The 20246-nt window shown below is 34.3% G+C and overlaps 1 protein-coding gene across 1 annotated transcript; it reads right to left on the bottom strand.

Moving 5' to 3' along the window:
• Window positions 1–7578: 7578 nt before the first annotated feature.
• Window positions 7579–19484, bottom strand: LOC120282107 (mitochondrial Rho GTPase 1). The gene is made up of 14 exons (XM_039288854.1): window positions 19154–19484; window positions 18918–19050; window positions 18667–18813; window positions 18008–18184; window positions 17672–17923; window positions 16712–16780; window positions 15187–15242; window positions 13296–13377; window positions 12233–12444; window positions 12046–12115; window positions 9925–10037; window positions 9468–9618; window positions 8944–9130; window positions 7579–8039 (listed from the first exon to the last, which is right to left on the bottom strand). Exons 1-14 carry the CDS (start codon window positions 19366–19368, stop codon window positions 7966–7968), a joined length of 1938 nt encoding a protein of 645 aa, XP_039144788.1. The 5' UTR covers window positions 19369–19484; the 3' UTR covers window positions 7579–7965.
• Between the last annotated feature and the right edge of the window lie 762 nt (window positions 19485–20246).

The following is a 20246-nucleotide window of genomic DNA, read 5'->3' as shown; positions in this document are numbered from 1 at the left end:
GATGATGCCGATGATGGACTAGAGACAAGGTTATTTTTAATCTCAGATCTGCACATGTTTTGGATCTAATTGTATATTTAGGTTAATTAGAGTTAAACCCAGATCCGGTTTGTTAAGTCATTGTTTAGAGGAGTAAGTTGTTGTGATAGGATTCCATTGAGTTTATTATTATTATTTTAATAGTTCAAAATGCCACTCCAGCCTCGCCAATGGAAAAACTCACAGGCGTTAGGGTCAGGGACTATCTTTACCCAAATCGAATAATGAAGGGATCCCACAAGGGCAAAAAATAATAGAGGGACTAAAGGATAATTTTGGTATAATAGAGGGACTAAATAGGGTATTATACAATATACCAAAAAAATTAGTGAGGCGGGGATCCCCACGGGACAATGAGTGGGAGGAATTTTGAGGTTGGGAATCCCCACCCGTGAGAAGCAGGGATGGGGCTAGGGATCTCATTCCCCGTCCCGTCCCGCCTACTTTCATCCTTAGTCAATAGGGGTGGTAATAGGGTGAGGAATCCCTAATCCCTATGGGGACGCAACTCAACAAGGATGGGGATTCCCCTAATCCTTCCCCTCCCCGTCAGGATCCTGGACTAGATTATATATATATGTGTGTGTGTGTGTGTGTGTGTGTGCTCGTGTGTGTGTGTGTGTGTGTGTGTGCGCACGCGTATAATGTTTTCCAACATTAAAAAGTTCAAAGCCCTAAGTAATGATATAAAAAACTCTAATTTTAATTTAATTAGACTAATCACATAAACTATTTATTTTAAACTAATAACAATTGAAATTAGATATGAGAGGTTTTATATTAATTAAAACAACAAATTATTTTAATAAATAATAAAAAACCCAAATAAATAAATCAAAAACCAAAACTTTTTTAAGTTTTTATATGTTGGTTTGACAGGTTTGTTGAGCTCTATATTAAGTCGTTTTGATGTTATCATATTTTTATGTATATAGATATGTAGAGTAGTTTTCATGTTCCAAAATGTAATAGTATGCTAGCAAATAGAGAATCCCTATGGGGAGGAGATGGAAGCAAAGCAAATTCTCCCCCATTGGGGAATCAAGGACAAGGACGGGGACGGGGAGAGGCCTCCCCACTCCACTATAACTGGTGCACCTTCATACCTGTTTGTCCATTTCTTTGTCGCTTGTTAACTTTGTCAAAAAAAAAAGTAGTCTCAGCACCACGTGCACATAAGCTTTACCTCCACTCCACTAGCTCCATCAAAGATTGCACATGCCCCTTATTTATTTATTTCCTTCACTGCTCATCTTGGAAGAAAAAAAAAACCCCATTAAACATTATAGACCTGGTCATTAGTAGTCTACGAGAGGCTTCATCAAACTTGATGAGGTTTTCTAATAATTTGATGTCATATAACTCATTAGTTATATTAAAAATTTTGTAATTTGTTTTGTGCAAGAAGTTAGATTTCCACAGCAAATTAGTTTATAAAATTTACTTGAATAGTTAATAAGGTTTTGTGGTTATATATAACTTATTAGTTGAGCTTTTAAATTTGTTACTTGTTTCACCAATCAAACAAGTTATAATTCCACTAACAAGCTAGGTTTTTTGATTCAATAATTATTGAGATTTGGTTATTATATAACTTATTCATGATATATTTTTCTTAACTTTCTATATGCTTCAATATTGTAGGGTTATTTGTGCAACCTACCAAGTTTGAAAATATCAAATTATCAAGCTAATTTCTTTTATTCTATTAGAGTACTACTGCATACATACATTCCATGTTCATACATACTACTTGTACATGTACCCTTCTATTTCTACTCTTGTATCCATTTATTGGATTGTTGCCCTAATGAAACACACTCTCATTCTTCAAATATCTAACATGGTATCATAGAGGTTCTTTTGAAAAACTCCGGCCATCTCTTCCTTTTGCCCAATTTGTATCAACTTCGCCAGCTTTGTCTTCCCTTTGCTGGATTTCACCGATTCTCACTGGATTTGAAGCTTCTGCTTTGCTTCATCGACTGTCTCCCTCACCGATAACAACAACAATAATTCTTTCCAAAAAAAAACTCTTAGCCGCTTTGTCACGTTGCTCCTTCTCCCCTTCGCTGCCCTCTCCTCCACCTCCCCCTGTGGGATCTCCCTTGCCCTCTCCCGAGCACATTACTATTGTTGCTCCAGAACCTTCCCAAGCCCACACCGTCGCTCCTCCCTTTCCAACGCTTGCCACATCTACTGCTGCCTCACTCTCCCTTGTTCCATCTCCTTTTCCCCAATAAACTGACAGCTTGACTGCGTGTCCAAGCCCATCATGACAACCATCATTTCCACGGGAGTAGTTGGAACCCTTCACTCATGGCAATTATTCCCGTTTGTTGCTAATCAGCTTTGGATCACGAGCAACGACAGTCAGTTTGGATCCCATTTGTTGCCAAAGTACCTGACCAAGCTTTGGATCAAGTGCATTATTCAATCATTTTCCACATAAGTACTCGACCAAGCTTTGGATCCCATAAATATTCAATCATTTTCCACATAAATGCCCACACAAGCTTTGCCCAAGCCAGAAAGAGAGAACTTCCTCCTCCACTCTTTCTAGTATCACTACTTATGAATGTCTTTTCTCCCATTCTTCCTCTTATGGTCATCTTCGCACTTTCGGTTGTACTTGTTTCATCCTTTTTGCCGCTGTTGTGCGAACTAAACTGTTGTACCCTATCCTGATTTAGACCTCGGGCCTATTAAGATTTTTATGCTTGCATTAGGGGTAAAATGGTCATTTAGCAGTAGTGGCATTTTGCATGTTTGAATAATAGCTTTTATGTGAAAAATCGGGGGCAATTCCGTCATTTGGATCCATTTTCTATTATTTTTCTATTAAGAGGGAAATTAGGTCATTTCCTATATATTTTTTAAAAAAATATGAATGAGAGAAACCAACCTGGCTTCTTCTCCTTCTTCATTTCTTTCTCCTTGTTTCTTGTTCGGCCGACCCTAACTTTAGAAGAAATTTTTTTTTCAGTCGAGAATTTCCGGTGAACTCAAATACCAAAATTCTTCCTCCCTCACTCCTGAATCTGGTAAGCCTTAGATCCAATGTTTTTATTCTGTATTTCTCCCGTATTTCCTTGTTTTTAGAAATGTATAAAAACTTTGAATTCTCCATGGATTTGGTGATTTATAGGCTCAAATTGAAGCCAATGATTTATGATTCATGTATGAGAATGTTGTTGAAGAAATTTTTTGATTTAGTGTTGTAAATTGGGAGAAAACCATAGTATAAGGTTCGGTTTTACTGTAGCAACCTCGAAGTTACTGTACCACATTGAAGCTCTCCTTACCCTGAAATCATTGGAACTAGGTTTACTCCATTCTGATGTTGTTTGGATCCAAAATGACGTTGTCTTGCCCTAAAACCTTAAGGTTTCGTATTAGACATGTATAATTGCATTTTCATGCATTTTCTTTTGGCCATCATTCTTATGTACATTAGAATTTGGATTCCCTGCTTGTATTTAGGTGGCGAAGCATCCTCTAAGGGGAAGGAACTCGCCGAACAGTGAGCGCGTCTCAGGACGAGACGACTAGTTCTGTGGGTGGTTAAATTTATAATTGCATAGATTTAATAAGAGTACTAAAGTATTTTTTTCATGTGTTTTATCACATAAAATTTGATGATAAATTCGTTTCCTTGATATATATTTTGAACACGAATTTACTTGAAATGGTTAAACCTAGAATGCTTATACCTATTTATTTTGAAAGAAATATGTTTACTTGCATCTCCGTAACTATATGCAAATGAGATATGGTTTGATGTATATTTCCGTATTTATATGCAAATGGAACATGGTTTGATGTACATTTCCTGGTTTAAACATTGTATAATGGATTCTTTGAATTGGAAATTGGAAAGAATTATATTGTGGCATTCAGTTTTGATGGTGACGGCTGACTTTAGTCTGACACTGCAGTGTGGGGTTCCACAGTCCGGCCTGATGGAAGACGGCATGGTTAACCCTGGTTTACCCTGGTCAAGAGGTGCACGGAGCCATTGACAGGGGTTTCTTTTATGTGAGAAACCCGGGGTCACCACACGGGGATCTCAGTGGCCAACACCAAGGAAAGGCAACCTTTTAAATTTAAAACAAAAAGTTTTAAAACTCCTTGGTGGTCCCATAGCTAGTTACGTCCACGATTAGCGTGGGAATTGTTTTAGGCCAGCCTGTATTTTGGAGCTATGTTCATTGTCTTTTTAAAATGCTATTGCCTTTTACTATTGATGAAACTTGTGTTACTTGTTAATCTTTTGAATACTTGGAATTGATTTTATATGTTATTATTCGTATGGAATTACTATTTGAAATACTTTATCACTCTGTTACATCTATGCTGACACCACTCACTGGGTAACATCTGTTACTCACTATTCCCCCTTCTTCTATCTTTTCAGGCTGCGACGTTGGACAGAGTTGTGTTGTGCAACAGTAGAGTGATTTATCTGTTCTTCTTGTTTAGGTTTGTTATAGTATGCATGTAAAATTTATGGATCCACTAGACTTGACCTTTATATGTTGTTCATGTTTTTGTATTTTCTGGTTGTATCTGAAACCTTGTTTTGTACTGTTGTTGATGCTACTTGTGTTTAGTGTCCCTAGTATCAGGGAACCTTATTGTGATCTTATTATTATTTTGTCATCTAGCTATGTAATTGTGATAACAGTTTTATATTGAGCCTTACGGCGACCTGAAGATGGGGCCATTGTGGGACCCACTTCTTGTCGTCGTGGCGGTTGCCACGTGCCAGGTTAGGTTCGGGGCGTGACACAAACTCTCTCCTCGTTCTACCATGTGCATTTTTCTAGGCTATAGTTCTGAACACAAGGGTTATCGCTGTTATAATTCTTTATCTCGCTGCCTTCTTATTTCCCATTACGTTACCTTTCTTAAAGACACACCTTATTTTTCTTCCCCTTCTTCGAATCTTTCCTTTCTTAAGTCTTCTTTTAGTGTGTTATCTCCCCTCCCTTTAGTAGTTCTTCCGAGTGCCACTATCACTGACAATATTATACCTTCTCCTGAAGTCTCCGTGGATACTTCTTCTATTCGTCCCTCTCTCTCCTCTAGGACACTGATGTTTTGGTGATTCGTCTCCTCTTCCTACCGGCTCATCCTCTCCTAAAGTTGTTCCTTCTGTTTCCCATTATTACCGAGACCGCACTCACCGTCCTCTTGCCTAGTATGTAATTTCTACTTCCTTCACCTACTGCCTAGTATGCATTCACTCTCATTCCAAGCCACAGTCTTATCGTGAGGCTGTGAGACATCCCCAGTAGTAGCAGGCTATGATAGAGAAACTCGATACTCTTCAGCGCATGCATCCATGGGAGCTTGTTCAGCTTCCTTCAGATGTTATTCCTATCAGTTGTCGGTAGATCTACCGGGTTAAGACCCGAGCTGATGGAAGCATTTAGCTTCATAAGGTGCGTCTTGTTGCTCATGGTTTCACTTAGGAGTATGGCATTGACTATGAGGAGACATTTGCTCCTATAGCTAAGCTGACAACTGTTTGTTTTCTATTTGCTATTGCAACCGCTCATCACTGGCCACTTCATCAGTTAGATGTGAAAATGCTTTCTTACATGGGGATCTTGCTGAGGATGCCCACATTAAGAAAACCACAATGAAAGTTGTTGTGTTTTTGTGTGTGGGAAAGGAATGGTTCACAAGTTCACTCGCTTTCCTTCATCCCCTGATGCTTAAAAGTATACAAAATATTACACCTTAATATGACAACCAAGACTAAGTCATTACATATTACACCCAAAAAGAGGGTAAATTTCTTGAGTGGGTATTGTATAATTGTCTTTTATATTTGAGTATTAAACTTCAATTTGTTAAATATATCAGATTTGGAATGTCAACATCAGTCACTCCCCATGGCGATCTCCGCGGGGATTCCCCGATTTTTAATAATATATATATATATTGAAAATAACTCATATGATTAGTTATTTATTTTTTTAAAATAATTCAATATGAATATAAGATTATAAGGACCAAATATGTGGGTTTCAAAAAAATATATTTCTAGTATTTATTAATAATGTTTTAGACTTTAAGTAATACTAGTATTACTCCCGTGTGATTTACGAATATATATATATGAAATTTTTAAAAAAAATTTAATAATTTTTTTTATTTTCTATAGAAATTAAGGTAAAATTAAGATTAAATAAAATAAGCTATTGATCAACTTCAAAAATATATTATTTTTATGAAATTAATTTTATTATATATTATGAGATAAAATAATAAAAATTAGTTTAAAATAATATAATTTAGTGTTATGTTATAAATATTTTAATATTATTAAAATAATATTGGTAATATTTCTATGAGAAATTGAAAAGTGCCAAATAGGTTTTCTACTTTAATATACATACATACATATATATATATATATATATATTGATATATAATATTATTAGAATTTTATGTAATAAAAAAAATTGGCGGGGGGCGGGGATTCTCCGACCGCGTGGGGATCCCAGCGGTGGAGTGAGTAGGGATAATTTCTTCCCGAGGGGAATTTGGAGGCGGGGAATCCCCGCCCCGTGTGAAACCGGGATGGAGACGGAGATCTCATTACCCGCCCCACCCCACTTGCATCCCTAATTTTAAGGGTTTAATCATATGTAATATTATAAATTAAAAAATTAATAAAACCCTAATTTGAAGTAATCCGAATCCACTTTCAATTTTTATTAATATTTAATACTTTTAGGTTTTTAATGAATATTTTAATATTAATATTGCCACATCTGCACTAGAAAATAGACGAACCAACGTCCATCACCTAGAGAGACCAAAATGACAAAAATGTGCAAATACGAATACCAAAATAGTTGATTTTATATTAGAGTGACTAAAAAGGCGAAAAACACAAAATAAAAAAATCATTTTGGCATTTTGACTTTAAATTTACAAAATATTTAAGTAAATAAATACCAAACCCTTGTGATGCCCTCTTATTTATCTCATATTTATCTCATCAAAAAATAAAGTATGGACTATAATGTTCCAAACCAATTGAAAAGGCCCTCACAAAATTTATATAAACATCAAAATAAATACCTATTATTAAAAATGATAATAGCAATAAACAGATATAATACAAATAAAATGTCTTAATACAAATATCTCCACTCTCATAATCCTGACACACCCAGAAGAACCATATATTTGCTTATTTATCCTTCGAAGTAATGTTATTTGATTATATAATTCAGGATTCAAATTTTAAATTGCACATTTTCTGTTGTATAGCTTTACACAAGGCAAAATCCCAAATCCATTCAGATTTAAATTCCCAAACCATCCTAGGGCTAAAAGAGATTTTCTAAACAGATCCTCTTAACATTAAGGTTAGCCACCATACACAAACATTTTCAGATGGGCTCAGCTCTTATGCATACCACTGGAATCAAACAAAAGACCCATCCCTCCCAATCCTGTCATCCAAACATCATACTTCCAAGAACAATATTAAAAAAAAAAAAAGACCCGCGTCCACATAGAACAGCATAGTTTTGAGAGCTGGATATTACACTGATATTAATATCACATAGAATGAAGCTGAAGAATTCTAGCAGCCAATTTAACCAAAACAACGTATTATATGATCGTATTATATGATCCAAGCGATAAATATAAAGAAAAATAAAGCCAAACAAAAAGAAAAAAAAAATTGAATTCCACACCCTCCATATAACTCGGGCCCAAGAAAAACTGACAACGGATCTGTACATAAATTAAAAACAAAAATAAGACCATATATTAGTTTAGGAACATCTTGAGTGCCACAGCCATAGAACACCAGGCCTACGAAGCTTTTTGAAGAGTTTTGAAAATGCAACCATGAACCAGGAGCGCCCGACTAGATCGTATGAAGTTAAAAGTTTAACCCGAGGTATTTTTCCTTGCAGCATAAACCCTGTAAGCAGCTAGTCCAACAACAGCTACAGCAGCTCCAACTGATATGTGAAACAAATAGTTTTAGGAAAACACAGAATATTGGGGAAAATAGATAAGACTAAACAACCAAAATGGAAATCAAAGGAAATGTGGCAGAACAGAGTCAATCTTTAACCTCTCTGATATTGCAATTATGCAATCACTACCAATAAAACAAAAAAGATTTTCATTTCAACAAAGCTTAATATCCTTTCGTTAGCATCATTACATTCAGCAACGTAACAGGTTTCATCTGCCTTGTTAGTTATATTTATGAATAAGTTAACATATTGCTTTCTTTTAAAAAGTGCATGGATCAAATTACCAGCAAAATATATGTAGGCCACTCAGTTAATGGGTATCACAAATATCTGAAACAGAGCCAAACAGACTACAAATTAGTCCTTCGGATTCCAGATCATTTTTTATAAATTTACTTCAGGATGCTCAGGAACATTCCCCATCTCAAGTATATATATATATATATGGATATGTCAACTGCGGACCTTCATAGAAGGCCCACACTTAGAAACAGTGCGGTGATAGGTGATAGAAAGAGATAGACACAAATGGGTTTTTGAACATAATAAGAAATTCATTGATGAGGAAATTGGCCTTTTACAGTTAACTAGGTGAAGAAAAGGCAGTCATGATATTTCCATTAATGAGAATTATAACAACTTAAGCTCAACATATAGCTTAAACATGATAAATAGCAGTTATAAGAGCAAGTAATGTAATTAATACTTCATGTTGCCTGGTTGAAGAAAAGGCCACTCATGTTATCTCCATCAGGAAGAGTTTTGGTAAGTTCATAAATCTAGTTTAAACCATCATATAGCAGTGATAAAAGCAAGCTAGTATTTTGATTTCAGTAGTGCAAAATCATAATTATGGAGACCAGGTTCAGTTTCAGGATAATACCTGAAACAAACATGAGAGAACGATTTACAAGCCGACGATATTGCTTGCGGTTTCTCCCAGCTTCAGTTTCAGGAATGCTTAGATGAGGATTTTGTGCAGCAGTGACTATCTTACGAAAAACATTATTGTAGTCCCTTAACTTTATACTGACTGGTATAGGCGTTTCAATCCCCATGTCTTGGCTCACCTGTAACACCACAAGAATAGAACACATGTATCACATACCTCATGCATATCCTAAACATATATGGGCATTTATAATAACTTAGTATGGTGGCATAAATGTATTATCAAAAGGCCATGCTAGTGTACAATAAACATGGCAGGATATGTTATGATTTCATATATAAGAACTCATAGTTTTACCATATTTTTACCATGCGAACAAGTAACAAGTGTGTGTTTATGAGTGTCTCAGAACAGGCATAAAGAAAACCATATTTCTACCCAACAGCATAAAATTTCTTATGATCATAATCATGCAAAATGAATAAGAACACAAAATCAAGAAATAAATTTGATACCCTTGTTGAGTCCTGAATAGCCGATTGATAAGGACCAAGATCATCCTTTGCAGAAACAATAAGGCAAGGAACTTCAAACCCATTGTTTTCTCCATGACTAGCAACTTGAACAAGCAATTCGGCTGTTTTCTTCCATGAACTTTCATCAGAACTGAAAATGAGAAAGCACATATATATCTAAGTTGAAAAGAAAGTAATTATATTAAGTATGTAGCTAGTCTTAATTTGTAAATATATCAAGAGAAGAAACATCAAGGTCAAGAATATAGAAGGCATCCAAGATTATTCCTTCTAGGTTTAACCACATTAGCTTGAATTAAGGAACATGCAGAAAGCCAAATCAACAAAAAAACAACATAGCATTAGCATTCCTCTTCTTGCATTGAACCTTCACCATCTTACACCATATAGGAGAGAAAAATATGAGAATGCGACAAATTAACATATCCTATGATACCTGTCGTGAACAAATATTGCAATATCACAAGCTGCCAATGACTCCTTATTAGACAACAGTGCCTTGACTCCATCTTCTGGTATCTCTCTCATCACCAATGCCTTCTTGACACCCTTATCAATACCACCAATTATGTACTTAGTTGACATACATTGTGAAATCAGATCTAAAAGAGTAGTTAAACAGTTTGAACTCCAATTTTTTTTTCATTTCATTTATTTTTCATTATTTGCTAGCATATCTGTGTATAGCCAGAAATGAATATGGGCATAATTATAAGGTAGAACACACAAAATATCATGAAGACCTACTTCTAAAGCATCAAAATATGAATGAATATATTATCACTTAGGAAGGATTAACTAGCCACAGGCCTACCAATTATGCAGAATGACAGTGAGAAACATAACAAAGAACCTTGAGACAGTAAGAAACATAAAAAAGAGCCTTGAAATCATTCTAGCTTCAATGAAATTTTTATAATTGTGGACTGTAGTCTTAAATGGAAGATTGAAGAATCGTTACCAACTACTAGAATAACTTTCAACAACATTATCATGATTGGATGTTTAAAGGTGATTACACCTCAATGGATCAGGTCAATGATTCTCAAGTAGCATCATGGGTGAAATAGAGTATATGTTTACGGGCATTTTTTTTTAGAAAAAAAAACTAGTTTTGGCAGAACGATTTTTATATAACCTGTCCACACTTTGACTTAATCAAGACTAACAAAAATAAAATATTACAAACTTAAATTTTTTACTTTTTCTAGTAAACAAGTAATGTTAATATTAATATTTAAAAAAATGATAAATGCATAAATAAATTTAAATGATTATTTTTTATAATAAAAAAACATAAATAGGATAACACAAGGTTGTTTGGTCAGAGAGTTTGGCTAACTCACCAACCAAACAACCATTGTTAATATAGGCATGTGATCCTATTGAACAAATTTAGGCTTAAATTAAGCTCATCCATCATTTAAACTCCAATCACTAGTCAAACGAATACTGGAAAGAACATGTGGCAGTGAGACATCCATGGAAGAGGTGAATGCAGCCAAGGAAAAAAATCAACACCATGTAAAAACGATTAATGTTTTTTTCTCAAAGCCTAGAGAATAAGAATGCTTCATACAATCATTTGTATTTAAAAATATAACCGCATGTCCCTATCATTTAAACATGAGCTTTAGTTCAACTTTAATTTCCCTACTTAATATGATATCATCAACAAATCAGTATATCAAATTATTTCCAGCGCTTTAATGACTGGTTTAATCACATCTATTACTTAAAAAAAAAAAAAAAAAAAAAAAAAAAAAAAAGAACTCAAGGTGAACCTTAATATAATCTCATCATGACTGAAAACTCATTATTTTTCATATTTGTCATCATTTCAGCCTTTTCAATCCACTTCTCAAGTTATATTGTCTGCAACAGCTTCAATATTGTGCAAATCATAGTATAGGTGATTTGAAAATGCCATGATTTTACAAGGTAGGGATAATCATCAAAGCCCTATCACCAAAGATTGGTTTAAATCAAACTACTGGTTTAATCACAAATGAGAAGCAGATTTTAAGATAACCATTATCAAATAGATTGACACAATAAATTAAAGTTGACTTTGAGATGAAATGTAAACTACAAGATAAAAATGAAACCTACAAAAATAGCAGACCAATCAGAAGAAACTAGATACCTTTTTGTGCATTAATAGCACACAAAATGGTAATTAGAATTAAATAGCAACAAATAAAAACAAACAAAAATCAAATGGCTTCCCGAGGAAAGGCACAGATTTTGGGATAACCATACTTCATTAAAAAGTTAAAAACAATGAAAAAATATTGGAGACAATGAAAGCTCAGTGTGTGATTGATGAAGTATGTAAACTGCTCATACAATATTCCAGTGGTAACTAAGAGTAGACGCTACTCGATACGCATTAGTTTCACAACATTAAAGATAAGCATTATTTGCTATTTAAAGAGATTTTTAGATCCAATGACTTGGCCATACATAACATATTTCTTAGAAACTAATATTGGCTTGTTTTAGTGTTCAGAATCTGAAATTTTTTTAGTGAGAAATTATATCAAGGGGTACTTACACTGGGTACATCAACAAAATTGGCAGCAAAGCACTCACTGGTAGTCGGCACATATTTCTCAGAAAAGGACCTTCAACAAGATCATGAAACAATGTTTAAGAATACAATAAATACTTTGACAATGGGTACAGTAACAGGTAATAATAAACCATCTCAACTTACAGAAACAAAGTTGAATAAATTTTACCTTCCAATGAGAGCATTCAACAGGGCAGACTTTCCGGCATTTTTAGGACCAAAAACAAAACAATGCACAACATTTCTTTGTGAAACCTTTCGCTTACGATCTACCCTCCTCTTTCTGGTTATAGTAAATGCCGAAGCAGGGTCACCAGTATATCCAATGTATACTAAGTTTGCCAAACTACTTGCAGGATCAAGAAGGGTCATTAGGGCCCACTGCACACAACATAACAAAGATTAGGAAAGCTTCATGCAGAACAAAGTATGCAATTAAAGGAAAATCTGAGTTTTGCAGCATGTAGAAAATTACAATGTACAGACCAGTGAATCAAAATTAATTGTATAATACAAACATACAGAAGAACACATTATTCCATGCAGTTCACCAAGAAAGTTGGTGATGCGGTAAAAGCCTTAAAACCAAATAAATATTGAGACACAAATTGATTGACTCAGAAATACGAGAATTCAATAGGTATGGCATCATCGATTGTCCATGCTAATTGAGAAGAAATAATCAGCTTAGAACCATTTGAACAAGCAGAAAGCCACAAAATACCTATTTTACAAGCAATGTTCTGAGAAAAAAAAAAAGAACAAACAATTTTTGAAGATTCTTTAAGCCAAATAATATATGGAGACCATTTTAAATAATCAATACCTAATCAGAAACAGTTTATGCAAAAATTTCATATCTTAAGAACAGTGACAGCCTCATAAATCACAAAGTGTTTGGTCAATTAAGAAACTTCAGAAAAACAAGTAGAAAGTTTCAAGCATCTTCAAATCCAACCCCCCATTTTACGAGAATGCAAAATGACTTTGAGCCATTGGCAATAGCAATCAATTTGCTCCACTTCAAAGGTTGACTAATACACAAGTCATGTACAATCATAGTAAGATAATGCATTTACACATATATGAGAACATGCAAAACCATGGCAAGACAAGCAACCAAAAAATAAAACCATTAACAACTTGAAAACTGAATGAAATTTTGTATTAAATGATTTCAGCACAAGACATTAAAGCAGCATTTTGGTGTATGAGCAAAATATACAACAAACCTCAGAAAGAAACCCATTAAGAGTTAATCCTCCAAGCACATTCTTTTCAGCAGCATCTTTGTAAGGACTTTCCGCCCAAGGGCTGTAACACACAAAAAAACAAAAGAACAAAAACATTAAAAGATATAAAAAAACTAAAAGAGAATAATTTTCAACTCAAACTTAACAAGAAAAATTCCTTCCTTATTAACAGCTTCGCAGAATCTGCAGAGTACAGAGCTTAAAAATACTTATTGTAAACAAACTTTTGGAGGCTAACTCTAAAAGACAATGGAATATACAGCAAGAGTGTTTTGACCATTAGATCATGCAAGAGTTGAACAGAACAAATAATGGTTATAGATCGTCTCTAACTTTAACTTGTTAAGCGAGAAAAATCAAAGATAATCAAATTTCACTTACCACAAAATTGACTACTGAACTGATTAGAATACCTTGTGAAATAGTATTTGTAAACAGCATCTTTATTCTTAGATAGTTAAAAGAGAATCTTTCAATTTTTATAGTTTCCAAAATAAAAGAACCCAAATTAGGAATTGGTATTGCCTCAATTCTCATACAGTTTCTTTCCCAAAGAGGTTTTGCATGGACAAACCAGTAAAAAAACGCTATCTATATTCTCACTTTAAAAATTCACCCATAATCATTTAACTAGTGTGTGCATATCCTAAGGTTTTATCTCCTTCACTAAACAATAACTTGTGACTTAAGTCATGTATTTTTAATATCTTGTATCTGGCAATGGCATAAAATCAATATCACAAAAATGCATGAACATTATTGAGTTCTGCAGACATGCATAAACAACTACCACATTTTCTGGACTAATATATTAAAAAACACAGCACATGCACCTGCAGCAGTAATTTAACCCCGATCACTTCAACCAATAATAAGAAATAGAATGTCTCATAAACAATGGAAGTACTCCTTTTACAAAATTTTGATATTGATGGTTTCATGTTTCGTTTCAATCTCACACTGAGTAGTCATTTCACTGTCTAATATCCTTAAAAAATAAGAGATTAAAACCGATATTGGTCCTTAAAATGGACATAATAGTCAATTTTCTAAGCCAAGAAAATGTTCATGGCAGGACCCCATAAGCCATGTGGTAGGAATTCATTAAGGCCAATGTGGTTGCTTTCCACACAGCCAACTTTTACACATGGCACACTACATGTTATTAAAAAAATCCTCTTCAATTTTCTTCTCAAAGTCATAGCACTGCCATCACATCTCGCGAGGCCACTACTTTAAAGAATTAAAAAATTCTATTATAATGGCATGTGGTCCAATTTGGTCACTTGGCAAGTCACATAAGCACCCACTTCAACCATTAACAGATTCATGCCACGTGGTTCATAGAAACTGGAGGGACCAAATTGAACAATTCATATCCTATTGCATTCACCAAAATGAACATTATTCGACTTATACAACCAAATTGAACAATCGTGCCCTGTTCAGGGCCTACTAATGGCTTTTAAGATTTTATGTAGATTGGGCATTAAACAGGAAGTCTAAGGAAAATTAGGATCAATATACAGCTTGTTAGGAAATCAACTTCCGATTAATAAATGTCTGCATAATTACAGTAAATAACTTTATTTTTGGAAATTTTATATGGAAACAAATGAAAAGATTGATTGCTAATCCCACAAACTATATATCAATTTAGTGTGTTAGATGCATAGCATAAGTAATAGTTTCCAATAAAGACCGATGCAGTTTTTTTAATCTTGATTTACTCCATAAAACAGAGACAAACCCCCACCCTTTTCTAGGTGACAGCATGAAAAGCCATCACAGATTAAAACAGTGAAATACACAGCATGATATTATTTCAATTTAAAAAAAATAAAAGTAAACCATAAATAAAAAACATCACCTTTCAGGTGCAGTTGAGAAAAGATCTTCTAGTTCAGCGGATCTCAGAGCACCATCCTAGAAGACAAAAATTTAAAATACACTAAGAACATCACAGAGAAAAGCAAAGCCATTTCCTCTTGGAAGAAAATATATATTATTGACCCAGAAATCAGTAAACATGACTTAAAAAAAAAAAATCAATGTCTTTTAGGGGGTGTACACAGTTATGATTTGTGTGCGGTTATAAACACAATTAGCCAGTCATATATATGCAAACTTCTCAAAAGAATAGCCTTGACTTCATACATATGAAAATAACAGACATGCAAAGAATACAAAATTTTGTGTTTCTATTTAAGCAAGCAATTAATCTTTAAGCCTTTTAATGTCAGTTACCACAATGATTTTAAAATATTAGTTCTAGTTTTAAATATAATCAAAGCCACGTGTTTTGATTGTCTCGATCATCCTTTTGGTTTCGTAAAGTTATAATTAATAAAATCAAACTTCTAATCTCACAGAAAGCCTTTCAGATTGTTATAGCCCTAGTTTTGGATGAGAGCATCTGCATTCTAAAAGCCGGCCCACCTAAGAACTTGACACCCACATTCCTTGAACATCACATCCTATTTGCCCTCAACCAGGTAACTCTCCCACTAACAGCTTTTCCTCCATCCTGAATGTACAACCTTATCCCAACCTTTCATGTTGGGAACAAACACCATCTTCCCTAATGCTTTCTAATTGCCATAGAAGGCAACAAAAGAGTACAAGATGGGAACATAAGCAAACTATTTTGCAAACAGCAACCATCTGCCCAGCCAGATATCATGATGCCAATTTAGAATAAATTCAAACACATGAGCACCCTTCACCAATTAATTAAACCTAATTGCTTTGAACTGAAATATATATATATATATAAATAAAAGAATGAAGACAGTAGGAGACTAGATAATTGTAAATAAAACCCCTCCCTGCAATTGAATGGCTTTAATCTTTTGCAATAAAACAAGATTTGTTCCTCACACCCACCTAACCTAAGTTCCTCACACCCACCTAAGGTGAAGCTTCCACCAAATCACCAAATTCAAATAAACATTCCAATTTACCAACAATCAACTACTTGGGAAAACAAAAAACAATTCATACAACAATAGTAAATATGTCCAACCATATCGTCCGATCTAACAGTAAAAAAATGAAAAGCAATATTGTATATGTTCAGGGACTCCAGATGCAGCATGTATACAATTTAAGATAATTCGTACTATTAAAGAAAATGAGAGTTGATCTATTTCTCTATTATTCAGTAAGCAAATGATGCATCATGTATCAAGAAACTTGATAAAGATACAGAATTACTCATAAGCCATAGCCAAAACTAACAGAATTATCTAGCTACCATAGGTCAGAAACAGAACATATGTACAATCATTAGCAAGATTAGGGCAAATCGAAAACCTAGTACAAAAAGAGAAATTAAAAGGAACAGCACAAAGAAAAAAAAATTCAGAATAAAAGATAGGGTAACTAATACTTACACTATCAATATCAAACATAGCAAAAATTCCTTTCAAGAAATCCAAAGCTTCTTCAGTCAGCTCCACACACTACATTAAAGAACAACAATACATAGTATGTTATCACTGTCTGCAAACAACAGGTTGAAATATACAGAAATTTTTACCAACTACACCTAAACAACTTCGGCTAATGATAAAAAGATATTAAATAAAATTATACGAAAGAATCATTTACAAGATTTAGCTAAGTAAAATCATGTGCTTGCAATTTGAGATTTAATGTCAATATTATATCCTTAGTTATTACAGAACTTTGGTCCTAACAGTGCAATCACTAGCCAAAAGACAAGTCACAAATTTGTCTGTTGCCTTGCATGTTCTAAGTCTGAAAAGGAAAAATAATACTACCTTGAAGCAAGAGCAAAAAATATTACAACAATCTGTTCGCTCCAGCATCTGATATATAACTTATTACAAAAGCTAAAATATTTTTAACAGGCCCCTACAAACCCAAAATATAATATATACATACATATATATATATATATATATATTGTTTCACTTTCTAAGTTCAGTTCATAACTTCATAAAGAGTGTTTGAACTAAGAATTTTGAATGCCTTGCTGAAAATATCTAAATTAAACTTGTTTGATACATGTACAAAGTAAAATTTAGATAACAAACTGCAGAAACAGATTGAAAATCTTAGAGCAAAAAATACTCGTCAATCCAGTCTTCAGACTCCTATATGATTTTAGACTTCTCCACTCCTTTAAAGTCACTTGTGATATTTATCGCAGATTAAAGCATATCAGGCCATTGTTACCACACAATTTAAGGACTTTCTTTTCTTTGAACTTCATTAACACATCAACTTGGTGGGTCACACTAAAAAAAACTAAAATATCTTGCCCTAACCCCAGAAAAGACTACCAACATTGTCTAAAACCACAAGAGAAAAGAAATCAAAACTAATACCTGATCAGGGGCTCGCTTGAAAGATGTTGGGAGGAGATCATCCCTTAGTTTAAGGTCATCATTGTATCCAAATTTTCTTAAAACCGTCCATGTTGTTTCAAGACGGCCTTTTTCAATGAAAAGCGCATGCAGAAAAAGAAATCCAGTCAATGTCAGGCCCCGATCATTGACACCTTCAGGCATCTTTTCTTGTACAACCTTCTTGACACCAGTTATTTCAGTAGGCTGAAGTGGGGCATTGAAACACTTAACCTGAGCAAAATATGTATATATAAACACTCATCCATTGCACAGGGATCCCTAACAAGCTTTAACACAAATAGGATAAAAAAGGACCTGAAAGTCATTTAATTCCGCATCACTAAGCGCTCCATCTTTGTCATTATCACATAGAATGAATATCCTTTTCAAAGCTCTAATACATCGAGCCTTTAATGACTGTGTTTCTTGATCAAATAGAGGAGCAGTCGGATGAAGCACTGCCTTCTGAGCATAATAGAAGACTTCCGGAACCTGATAAGAACACAATGATTGTTTTAGCATCTTCAACCACAAATTAAGATTCTTCAACTAAAAGAGTAACAAAACAAAAAACAAACACAAATTACAGCAAACAAAAGGCAAGTACAACAAATTAATCAAACAAAATAAGTTTCAGAACCAAGGACATTATTGCAAATATATTGTGCATGTTCAGGAAGAGTATTAGCAAAAGGATCATACCAAATTAAGTTACCAAACTGTTTAACTATATATCAAACAGAAAACATGTTATAAAAATACACACCAAGCAAAACTACTAACGACAAAAAAAAGACAGAAAGTAGACGAGGCAACAAAATTTCTCCACAAAGCACTTAAAAAACTACAATTTTCACGATAATTGGGTTTGGTTTACAAAAAAAAAAGAAGAAAAGGAAAAGTAAAGACATGAAAAAAGTTTAGATAAGATCTTCAAAGTAGATGCCTGGGAATCACTAAAACTAAAAGCAAACCTGAATTTGCCTGAGAGCCGAGCACTCAATGCAGGTTTCTATCTCCCGATATTGTTGCATTATAGGAGACATCACCTGCTCAAGGCTCACCTGCTGCTCGTCCCTCAAATCCAACTTACAACCGACCACAATCACAGGTACTCTCACCTACACATCAAACAGAAAACCATTAACAACAAACCAAAAGTTCCATCAACGGCAATTAACAAAAAGATTAAAATAAAAAATTTTAAAAAAAAATCAATAAACACCTCCAATCGGCGGAGCTCCGGTAGCCAGTAGGTGCTAAGACGATCAAGAGTCGCAGGCCGATCACAAGCATAGGTCAAAATTATAGCATCAGCCAATTGGCATTCTCCAATGAGCTTGGCTTTGTTATCAGGGCTGCAAGAGATCAACAACAATCCATGATTAGAACAACAAGATACCCATGATTAGAACAACAAGATTGCGAAATAAAAGGAGAAGAATGGCCAAGACAGAAGACCTAGAGGAGGTGTCGATGATGGTGATGGGCACGCGATCGGGGTAGATGTCGGCGGGGAGGCGAGTGGGAGGCATGACGCGAGGGACGTTCTCCGGGAAGGATTCGGTGGCGATGGAGACGATGAGGCTGGACTTGCCGGTGCCTTGGTCACCAACGACGACAATCCGGACGTTGCTCCGGCCAACGGAGGCGGTGGGGTTGCCAGAGGCAGCCATGAGAGCAAGGACGAAACCCTAGATCCCTGAGGATTGGCGCAAAGAGAGGGAGGGTTGAGGGGTTGAGGGCTTCTTCGGTTCGTGAGAGTCTTCGATTTGGGCGGCGGTGTGAGAGCTCAAACGTTAGTGCAAACTTTTATTGGAGATTTTTTTACTTGAAACCCCCTGATAAATAACTATATTTCTTTTAACCCTGATTTTCCAAATTTACTTATTATTACCTTTTTTTTAACTATTTTTTTAATTATTGTTTATATATAAGGATATTTTTTTTTAAAACTTATTTTTGGTTGGAGTATCCATGGCATATGGAAAGTTACCCCAAATATCAAGCCAAATATATTTAGGAATCCCAGCAATATGTTTAGTTACTTTAAATTATGTTAATGATTTTATTATTTAAATTTTATTGATTTTAATGAAAATCATTAATTAAAAGAATAAATTTTAATTTTTTTTTATATTTTTAAAGTTTTGGTTTGAAATATATCCCCAAAATTTTATTTTCAAACCTGACGCCATTATTCTATCTAATCCAATTGTCAATGGTGACGTTAAAATTTAAAACAAAATCACCAAAAACAAGAAAAAATTTTGGTAGAAAACCTTTTGGGGTCGTTTGGTTCGTGGTAATAACATATTATTACGTAACGAGATTACCATGGTAATATACATGGGAATATTATATGACTGGGAATATTGTAGTAATTTGATATAACCACGTTTGGTTGGGAAATTTTATAACTGGGAATAATTCATTACTGTGTTTGGTTCGTCATGGTAATCAATGGGTAAAATATAAAAAATCCCGAAAATAACCTCTTTAACATTTGGTAATTCTTATCTTTGGTTGGAATTCTGGTAGGTTTTTTCAAACC

Source organism: Dioscorea cayenensis, chromosome 18 (genome assembly GCF_009730915.1).
Source record: "Dioscorea cayenensis subsp. rotundata cultivar TDr96_F1 chromosome 18, TDr96_F1_v2_PseudoChromosome.rev07_lg8_w22 25.fasta, whole genome shotgun sequence".
NCBI classification, from domain to species: domain Eukaryota; kingdom Viridiplantae; phylum Streptophyta; class Magnoliopsida; order Dioscoreales; family Dioscoreaceae; genus Dioscorea; species Dioscorea cayenensis.
Note: the sequence above shows the minus strand (reverse complement) of the source record. Positions and strands in the feature narration are given on the sequence as shown.